This window comes from Solea senegalensis, linkage group LG1 (genome assembly GCF_019176455.1).
Source record: "Solea senegalensis isolate Sse05_10M linkage group LG1, IFAPA_SoseM_1, whole genome shotgun sequence".
NCBI lineage: Eukaryota > Metazoa > Chordata > Actinopteri > Pleuronectiformes > Soleidae > Solea > Solea senegalensis.
The window spans coordinates 38,472,158-38,483,170 of record NC_058021.1 but is presented as its reverse complement, the minus strand read 5'-3'; the positions used below and the strand labels follow the sequence as shown (position 1 = coordinate 38,483,170).

The following is an 11,013-nucleotide window of genomic DNA, read 5'->3' as shown; positions in this document are numbered from 1 at the left end:
AGCAGTATGTAGCAGCAGCACCTGGAGCTGCTGCGCGCACGTCGCCTCCCTCACGCGCTCCTCCTCCTTCATCCTTTTCTCCTGAACGCATCGCCCGCACAGGCATTTCCGGGGATTATCATTTTCGGGTTTGTGTGTGTGTGTGTGTGTGTGAGAGAGAGAGAGAGAGAGAGAGAGAGAGAGAGAGAGAGAGAGAGAGAGAGAGAGAGAGAGGATTAATTTATTTCAGACGACTCAGTGTGTGTTGTGTGTGTGTTGTGTGTGTGTGTCCATGCTCGTTGAACGAGCCTCGTCTCTTCAGACTGAATCATGGCGAGCGACTCCCCGGCGCGGAGTCTGGATGAGATAGACCTGTCTGCACTACGGGTATGTATGGATATATGTGTGTGTGCGCGCGTGCACGCGCCGCCACAGTCTGTCTGTCTCTGTGTGCGCGTGAGTGTGAAAGCTGTTGAGCACCTGTCCTTCATCCTCTCATCTCCTCAAAGCGAGGCTGCGTCTACCTGCTCTTCCTCTGCCGCGCGCTCTCTCTGCTGTGCGCGTGCACGTCCCTCCTCCTGCATATATGTGTGTTGTGTGATTGAGAGAATCAGGTCGGAGTATGTGGTCATGTGACTCCGGTTTGTGGTTTGTTGTTTGTTTTTTTCCAAACAATTGGGCCGTGATGTAATGAAGCCCTGGGCTGCTGCTGCTGTTGTGTGCGTGCACGCGACTGGGGCGCGCGTGCCCCAGACGGCTTAATAGAACGAGGCCCACTTTGACTGTGTGTGTGTGAGGGGGCAGATGTTTGCCGCACACACATGTACATTTATATGCAGTGATTCCAGACGCGTGTGCACGCGCGCCCGCACTCGCACGATGAGGAAGAAGTTCCGCCATTTCGTGATGTTGTGGCGACAGCAGAAACAGCAGCAGCAGTAACCGTAACATCAGCAGTAACATTAACAACAACAGCAGCAGCAGTTACAGCAGTAAGTAACAGCAGCAGCAGTTACAGCAGTAAGTAACAGCAGCAACAGCAGCAATTACAGCAGTAACAGTAGCAGCAGCAGTAACAGTATCAGCAGCAGTAACAGTATCAGCAGCAGTATCAGCAGTAACAACAGCAGCAGTAACAGCAGCAGTAACAGCAGCAACAGTAACAGTATCAGCAGTATCAGCAGTAACAGCAGCATCAGCAACAGTACAGTAACATCAGCATCAGCAGTAACGCAGCAGTAACAGTATCAGCAGTAACGGTATCAGCAGCATATCAGCAGTAACAGCATCAACAGGCAGCAGTATCAGCAGCAGCAGCAGTAACATCAGCATAGTAACAGCATCAGCAGTAACATCAACAGTATCAGCAGCACTAACAACGCAGCAGTAACAGCAGCAGTATATCAGCAGCAGTAACCAGCAGTAACAGTATCAGTAACAGGCAGCAGCAGCAGTAACAGTATCAGCAGCAGCAGTAACGGTATCAGCAGCAGCAGCAGTAATCAGCAGTAACAGGCAGCAGTAACAGTATCAGCAGGCAGTAGTAACAGCAGCAGTAACAGTATCAGCAGCAGTAGTAACAACAGTATCAGCAGCAGTAACAGTATCAGCAGGTAACAGCAGGTATCAGCAGTATATCAGCACAGTAACAGCAGCAGTATCAGCAGGCGCAGTAACAGTATCAGCAGCAGCAGTATCAGCAGTAACAGTATCAGCAGCAGGTATCAGCAGCATCAGCAGCAGTATCAGCAGTAACAGTATCAGCACAGCAGTAACAGCAGCAGTATCAGCAGCAGTATCAGCAGCAGCAACAGTATCAGCAGTATCAGCAGTAACAGCAGTATCAGCAGTAATAGCAGTATCAGCAGCAGTGCAGTATCAGCATAACAGTATCAGCAGCATTAACAGCAGCAGTAACAGTATCAGCAGCAGTATCAGCAGCAGTAACAGTATCACAGTATCAGTGTCATCAGCAGTACAGCAGTAACAGTATCAGCAGCAGTAACAGTATCAGCAGCAGTATCAGCAGCAGTAACAGTAACCTTGCATCACAGTGGATGTGTGTGTGCACATAGAGACACTTACACACAGACACACACAGACTGATGATACATTTAACATGTGTTCACTTCAAAATGAACTGTAGATGTCACATGAGACACCTGTGTGTGTGTGTGTGTGTGTGTGTGTGTGTGTGTGTGTGTGTGTGTGTCAGTGTGTCACACTCTTGTACCTCACACTCAGCCCTGAATTGAAATACTATTGTGAACCTGATAATATTTATTTATACATCTGTATAAACCACTGTATGAGTTGTCCCGCCCCGCCTCTCCCCGACCCAGTCTTTGGGAACCATCTCTTTAACCTGTCACCTTCGTCTCATTAGAGCGACAGACTCTTATTGTGAAATCCCTCACAGAGTTCCTCTGACAGCTCTGCACTGGGACGCTGTTAATAGTTCTTATTAATAGAGTCCTGTCAGTGCTGAGGTCACAGAGGTCACGGCCTGGTTGTTCTGAGCCCACGTCTTTCTTTATTTCTGAAATGGAGAAAAATCATGTCTTTATCTCACTGTTAGAACAGGAAACTGAAGTTTGTAAACCACTCACACTCCCACACCAAACCCCATAGAGAAAATCAGTGATTTTAGGTTGTGGCGACACAGGACCTGCTGGTCTACTGCTGCCTTGTGTGGTCACTTTGTGTCACTGAGGTGAATCTGAACTAAAGATTTTAAAACCAGAAATGACAAAATAAGACATTTGAACTTATTTTTCTCTATGGGGTTTGGTGTGGGAGAGTGAGTGGTTTACAAATTTCAGTTTCCTGTAAATATCACAGGGACACAGGAGCTGCTGGTCTCTCTAAAATCCGTAGTGTTTCCACTGAGCATGTGTGTACCTGCCTGTCTCTGCTCTATGTCAGACTCTAACTATGTGTCAGTTCTTCATACGACCACACACTCACTACTGAGCCACTTCTCTGTTAAAAACAACATTTTTGACTAATTTTCTCTGAAGTCAAACACTGTGAAACAGCTGATAACAAAGAAAAGTCTCCTTTCTTTATTTTTAAGCTGGTATTTGTCTGGTGAATGTGACTTATTTGCTCAGTAACAGCTGGGACAGGCGTGTACAGGTGTGTGTGTGTGTGTGAGCGCAAGTGAGGCTGGCTCCTGCAGGATTACACGTTCTTCTGTTTGACCTTGAGTGAAAAAGAACGTTGCTTTTTAAACTAATCCCTGTCAGGAGACTCCAGTGTAATTGTCCACCATGTCTCCTGTGGCCCTGCAGGACCATAATAGACACACACGCACACACACACACACACACACACATGCACACACACACACACACACACTCACAGGCATGCATAAAGATCCTTATTTGTGTTTTTGAAGGTTTATTGACTTTTAATCAGCCTTTCGTGTGTGTGTGTGTGTGTGTGTGTGTGTGCGTGTTGTCTGTCTGCATTCACATGATCAACACTTTCTTATATAGCATTTTATATAGTGCAAAGTTAATGTTTCTGTTGCTGCTAACAGAACTGCAGTGTTCTCAGAGCTGAAGGTAACACTACTTATGGCTTAATATACACTGTTAGCATTGCAATTAGCCACATTTGTCAAATTGTAAACAGGTAGTTGTGAGTAATAAGCAAAACTAGCAATGTCATGATTCACTTAAAAACAGTCACAGTCTATAAATGTGAGTGCAGTGCTTTAGCAAATATATACATATATATATATATATATACATGTGTGTATATATATATATATATATATATATATATATATATATATGTAGTATATAATAGACACTGAATCATCATTATTTAACTCCCAGTAAGCATGACTTAAGCATACTTGACCCTATATATATGACCTTCACTGTAAAGTGTAATGCATACGTACCTTAACTACAGAATAAGCATTCATTTAACTATAATTAAGCATTTATTAATCATTATTAGTCTTTATTAATGTTCCTTGTAATCGTTATTGTAAAGTGAGACACATGAATAGACGTTATTCAGTCACAGTTAACAGTAGCTTCAATGTAAACCCTCCTTGAATTACCTGAATAATGTAATACCTCAACAACATTAAATAACATTTAGCTTTAACTAGTCGTAATTACGGATGACTTAACTAATTAAAAAACAATGAATTCATTCTGAAAATAGTCCACGATTAAGCTGGTGATTCGATGAATCGCTGATGAGCTGTTTTGGTTTATGTCGATCAAACGTGGAAATTATGACGTCCCCGTATGTTTTTGTTTTTGTCCACAAACACAAAATAATTCAGTTTTTAATGATTTCGGTTGTTTTTAATGGAGCAAAGAAAGCAGGAAATATTCAAACCTGTGTTAATTATTTAAAATACATTCAAAATAGTTTGTGGTTCATTTTAATAATTGATGAATCGTTGATTAATCACTGCAGTCATACGTTGTTTATGTGAATATTTCCTCTCTCTCTCTCCCTCCCACACATTCATCCCTCTCTCTCTTGCAGGATCCAGCTGGTATCTTTGAGCTGGTTGAACTGGTTGGTAATGGAACCTACGGACAGGTCTACAAGGTGAGGGTTCACCGTGTTTTAATCTCCCTGTAATGCTCTCTCTATGTATGTGTGTGTGTGTGTGTGTGTGTCTTTGGCATGGGAATAACACACAACTCCTAATATGGACATCCTGGAGGTCACAAAATAGATTTAAGTTTTTCTTCTCCTTTTGTTGATAAAAAACAAGCCGACTGAACTTTGAACTGTGACGTGTTTCCACATTTCACAAATTCAATCTGATTTTAAGCATTTTGAATACTTATTGCTCAGGTGTGTGTATATAGTTGGTGTGAGGTTGTCTTAAGGTTAGACTTACGTTTAAACATAGTCATGGAAAAAACAAAAAGACATTTTGTTTGAAATGTTCAGCCTTTTTGATTCTTCACACTTTCTTTTTAAACTTTTCACTTCACCACAAACAGGCCTGTTCTTGTTTACATTTTAGCATCTGGCAGATTAATCTCTTTATTTACACAACATTCAGGGAGTGAAGAACTTTATATCACATCAAAACTAGAGATAATCTTATCTAGAATCATTACTGAACTGGTACTCTGCACCAAACTAACTTATATAACTATAGCTATGACATTTTCCACAACAAAATAGCAGTGGTGGAGAAATGCTAGTCTGTTTTTGCAAAGGTTTGGTGCTCACGTTGCTAAATGTCGTGAAAATGTAACTCCGCTATTGTGACACATGAGGAGGTAGCTGTGAGTAAAGCTAACGTTTATCAAAGCTAATGTTTCAGAACTGTCGCATTCTCAGTGCAAAACTCGAGTGACGCTAACGAGACACGGTTAGCATCTCCTTCAGCCACATTTGTCAAATTGTAGACAGGTAAAAGCTACAACAGTTGTGTAAACGTTTGGCAGTGCGAAGTTAATGTTTCTGTTGCTGCTAACAGAACTGCAGTGTTCTCAGAGCTGAAGGTAACACTACTTATGGCTTAATATACACTGTTAGCATTGCAATTAGCCACATTTGTCAAATTGTAAACAGGTAGTTGTGAGTAATAAGCAAAACTAGCAATGTCATGATTCACTTAAAAACAGTAACAGTCTATAAATGTGAGTGCAGTGCTTTAGCAAATCTAACATTTAAAAAAAAAACACTAATGTTTCTGTTGCTGCTAACAGAATCAAATTTTTATGGCATTTGCAGGGCTGGTATAAACTCAGATTAAGCTAACAATCTTTACTAGACACGGTTCGCATCTCATTTAGCCACATTTCTCTAACTGTAAATGAGATGAAGCCTCCTTTGCTGAGATGATTGATTGAACAACGTTAAAACAAACTGTGGGCAATGGTTGTGCAGGCTACAGTAAATTATGACCATGGAGTAAAAAACAAAACAAAAACACCATGTGCAGGCCCTCCCTCACAGATGGCCAGCAGGTGGCGCTATTCCCTCGACTCAGCTTTCATGTTTTCTGGCTGGGTCTGTCATCTCACGTGTGAAGTTTCGAGGCGATCGGTCAATGTATGGCGAAGTTATGGGAGCACTTCCTGTTTCGTGGGCAAATGGTCGTAATTCGCCAAAATTTTGATGTTGCCATGCCCCTTTTCGAATCTGTGAGACCTTTTGATAACTTTTCATCTACAATGTGTCAAGTACAAATTGATGTGGGTTTTATGACGCTACGATTAACGTGCTTGTGCGATATGTTTTGAATATCGTGATAATATCGTATTGTGACTTAAATATCGTGATGATATTGTATTATAGTATATATAGTTCACAGTATAGACGTATTTATGATGAAAAATGAATCTGTTAATAGAAATAAAAAACACAGAAATTAAAACTTGATATTAAGTGGCGGGCCACATGTGGGCCACGGGCTGCAGGTTTGAGCTTCTTCACAGAATGAAGTGAAGAGAATGAAAAGACGGTGTGAAAAGCAAACGTGTTTGTTATTAACGCCGTGTGATGGACACGTCTCCCTGCATCGCTCGCTGTGACTGTGAGAGATTATCTAATCCCAGAGAAACCATTTATAGAGCTGCTGCAGGCAGGAAGTAAGGAGGAGAGATGAGAAATGAGAAAATATTCTGTCACGGGTCGAGAAAATGTCACAGTTCTGGAAAGTGAGTGAGTATTTTTAGCTCACACTAATAGAAAAATCAATGATTTCTTGTGACGTTTGCAGGAAAAAATTATGTAATTTAGCTCTAATTATAGAGAAGATGGCACCGCGTCAGATTAATTCACTCTAATTCATCTTTGCTTCATCTTTGCTTCAGTGACTGCACAGTCAGCTGACCAAAAAACAAACAAACCTGATACTGACACCTGCTACAACTGTGTATATACATACACATATACATATACATACATAAACACATATACATATACATAAATATACTTACAGATACACATATACATATACATACATAAACACATACATATACATATATACATACATAAACACATATACATAAATATACATACACATACACATATACATGTATACCGATATCAATCAAATATAATCTCATTTACTGAGTGAGTTAGCAAAATACTCTTGCAGTTTCGTGATAATACTGTATTGTGATTTAAATATCCTGATAGTGTCGTATCGTGATTTAAATATCGTGATAGTATCATATCGTGACTTAAATATCGTGATACTATCTTATCGTGACTTAAATATCGTGATAATATTGTGACTTAAGTATTGTGATCTTTCGTATCGTGACTTAAATATCATGATAATATCGTATCGTGACTTATTGTCATAATATTGTACTGTGACTTAAATATCGTGATAATATCGTACTGTGACTTGACTTAAATATCGTGATAATATCGTATCATGACTTGGGTATCATGATAATATCGTATCATGGTGTCTCTGGCGATTCCCACACAGAGTATGACACATGCCCTGCTCACAGAAGCCAATCACATTACTCCATCGTGTTTTTTGCAGATTTTTTCAAATGATTTGTGACTGATCTGTGACTCCATGTGAATTTAAGAGAAACTTGTGTAACTTGCTTTACAACTTGTTTTATTTTTCATGTGGAGTGTGAGGAGGAAACATTTTCCACATTCTGGCGGTATTTGTTTTTCACTGCGTTAATCTCTTAAATTTGCTGTGGAGACAGTGTTTCCACATGAGGATTAACATCCAGTACACAACTTTCACTCAGCAGGTGAAAAAACTGTGTGACTCATGAAGAAATAGTGTGTTTATAAAGTGCTTTTATACCATTCACACCCATTCACTTCCATTCACATGCTGCCACACCGAAGCCCATAGAGAAAATCAGTGATTTTAGTTCACGGGGACACAGGAGCTGCTGGTCTACTTCTGTCTCGTGTGGTCACTTTGTGTCACTGAGGTAAATCTGAACAAATGATCTTTAATGCCGAATTTGAAAAATAACTCATGTGAACTTTTTTCTCTATGATGTTTGGTGTGGGAGAGTGAGCGGTTTAAAGGTCTGTCTAACATCGTGGATTTGAACTGACATAGATTTTATTGTCTGAGTCTTTTGTTAAGTGGCTTGTGTGTGTGTGTGTGTGTGTGTGTGTGTGTGTGTGTGTGTAGACCTGCTGAGCGTGTGTCTGCCTGTCTGCAGCAGCAGGAGTGAACACATCACAGTTTCCCTCTCATTCCACTTCATTTCAAACATGAGCTTTTATTCTGAAAAACACCTCAAAAGTGTTGTTTTTATATTCACATAAGGAGATATTGATAGACATAATCAGTTATACAAAGTAAAAATTATATAATAGTAGAATAAAAGTGACATTCTAATAATCCCAGTTTACTGCTGATGTTCTGAAGAAAAAAGATCTAATTCCTGGGATTATTTCCCACTTTAAAGCAGAAACACTCACACGTGAAGTAAAAATGTGTCTCAGGATGAAACAAAAATCAGCTTTATTGGCCAAGTATGAGTGGATTTTTATTTTTATTTCTTCTTATTAACAGCTTTAAATAATGCTGGAGCTTTCTTACGCCTACTTTTACAAAGTCTTCATGTTAGTTTTTAGTCATTTTTAGGTTGTGATGCCTGATTTTAATAGATTTGTTTTACATGTGCAGTAAATTGTTATTGTTATCGTTATTAGACAGAAACAAGTCATAGAAACAGAAAAATTCAGTTAATAAACAGTGAAATACATGGACATCAGCAGATTATTATTTATGAACACATGACACCATACATTCTGAGATTGAGCTCCAGATTACAGCAGAGCACAGACACTGCATGTGTCTTCATGAGTGCAGGCTTGTGTTCAGGTGAAGAATGTCAGACGTGTCTCAACATGATGTTTGTTTTCACTCCTTCTGAAGAATCTGCTGCTCTTTTCTAACTCCTCCTCCTCATTTTCATATAACTCCTCCTCATTATCTTCATCTAACTCCTCCTCCTCATTTTCATCTAACTCATCATCATCTTCATCTAACTCCTCATCTCCATCTTCATCTAACTCCTCCCCCTTATCTTCCTCCTCTTTTTCAACATACTCCTCCCTCTTTGTCTCTCACTGTTAGTGTGTGTGTGTTTTAATACAGCCTCCTCTCTCCCCTCAGTCACACACACACAGCACAATGTGTGTGTGAGTCAGTGACGGAGTCAGTGACTGAGTCAGTGACTGAGTCTGTGTCAGTGACTGAGTCAGTGTCTAAGTCTGTGACTGAGTCAGTGTCTAAGTCTGTGACTGAGTCTGTGACTGAGTCAGTGTCTAAGTCTGTGACTGAGTCAGTGTCTAAGTCTGTGACTGAGTCAGTGACTGAGTCTGTGACTGAGTCAGTGACTGACTGAGTCTGTGACTCAGTAATTGTAGGTTGTGCTCAGTGAACAGTGAACTCTCCTCCGTCTGACACTGCTCTTATACCTGCTAAAAAAAACTACTGTTGCTGATGACGAAGGTGAAGATGACGATGAAGATGAAGAATAAAACAGTGATATGAACCAGGAAGAAATTAAACAAAGAAAGGAAGATTTCAGCCTCTGAAATGTTCACTGTCTGATGCAACACTGAGTAACTGTGTGTGTGTGTGGCGTGCGTGTGTGTGCAAGTGACCCAGAGTGTGAAATATCATGACTTCAACACACACACACACACACACACACACACACACTGTGATCTGAATCTTCCAACCCCCCATTTCTTACCCTCACTAAACAACCTACCAGGCTTGTTGCTAGGTTACCGTGAGGAAATGTGTGTGTGTGTGTGTGTGTTTGAGGTGGATGAATTTCCACTTTCTCGCTGTAACAGCTGTGATGTGACTCCAGAGTTTGGAGGAGGAGGAGGAGGAGATTTAGAGTCAGACATCAACAACAAGAAAATCCTGAGACGTCGGGAAAAATAATAAAATAAAATAATTTATTTATTTTATTTTTCTGTTCACATGTGCCGTGTGACACACACACACACAGATGAGTTGGTGATGATAATGTCATTGTTTTCCCAGACTTTTAGTTTGAATTTTTTCTGCTAACACATCTCTTGTTTTTTCAGGGTCGCCATGTCAAGACAGGACAACTGGCTGCCATCAAGGTCATGGACGTCACTGGAGTGAGTCACACACACACACGCACACACACCCTGGAAAAGGCCTTTTAAAGTTGTGAGGACCAGACAAAATGTCCCCACAAAGACTTAAATACACACACACACACGTATTCATTATTATTGTGTGTGTGTGACAGGATGAGGAGGAGGAGATTAAAGCAGAGATCAACATGTTGAAGAAGTACAGTCACCACAGAAACATCGCCACCTACTACGGAGCCTTCGTGAAGAAGAATCCTCCAGGGATGGACGACCAGCTCTGGGTATACACACACACACACACATACACACACACATCACATGACTCATTCATTCATTCATTCATTCTTATAGCACTTTTCTTCACAAATGTCACAGTCAAATCAAATGAGAACATTGTGATTGCGTTTGTCTGATTGAGGCAGAGATAGCGAGCAAACACTAGGTGGCAGTCAGTCAGTCAGTCATCATCTAACCGCTATATCCTCCACCAGAGGGTCGCGGGGGGTGCTGTGCCAATCTCAGCTACATCGGGCGATAGGCGGGGTACACCCTGGACAGTTCGCCAGTCCATCGCAGGGCCACACAACTAGTGTCCAATTTACCTAATCCCCACATTGCATGTTTTTGGACTGTGGGAGGAAGCCGGAGAACCCGGAGAGAACCCACGCAGAACATGCAAACTCCATGCAGAAAGGCCCTTGTTCCAACCGGGTCTCGAACCCGGGTCTTCTCGCTGCAAGGCGAGAGTGCTAACCACTACACCACCGCGTGGCCCCACTAGGTGGCAGTGTAGAATATTATTATTATTTTTCTCCAACGTTCACACAGAGGTGGAGTTGGCGAAAGATGCAATAAAATTACTTTAATAAATGCTAATTTTTGCATTTTTTTTCTAGTCGCACATAGTTATGAGTTTAACCAAACTTGGTGAACTCATTGCTC

At 41.0% G+C, this 11,013-nt stretch overlaps 1 protein-coding gene across 19 annotated transcripts in view; it reads left to right on the top strand.

Annotated features, from left to right (window-relative positions):
• The first annotated feature begins 209 nt into the window (after positions 1 to 209).
• tnikb (TRAF2 and NCK interacting kinase b) overlaps positions 210 to 11,013 on the top strand; it is a 38,140-nt gene continuing 27,336 nt past the window's right edge. For 16 of the 19 annotated variants that reach the window (XM_044020005.1, XM_044019957.1, XM_044019888.1 and 13 more), the window contains exons 1-4: positions 210 to 366; positions 4,498 to 4,563; positions 10,036 to 10,092; positions 10,227 to 10,352. In XM_044020005.1, coding sequence (XP_043875940.1) covers positions 310 to 366; positions 4,498 to 4,563; positions 10,036 to 10,092; positions 10,227 to 10,352 — 306 coding nt within the window. In that variant the 5' untranslated portion in view covers positions 210 to 309. The remainder of the gene's footprint in view (positions 367 to 4,497; positions 4,564 to 10,035; positions 10,093 to 10,226; positions 10,353 to 11,013) is intronic. The other 3 variants (XM_044019968.1, XM_044019987.1, XM_044019977.1) reach the window with 1 other exon arrangement.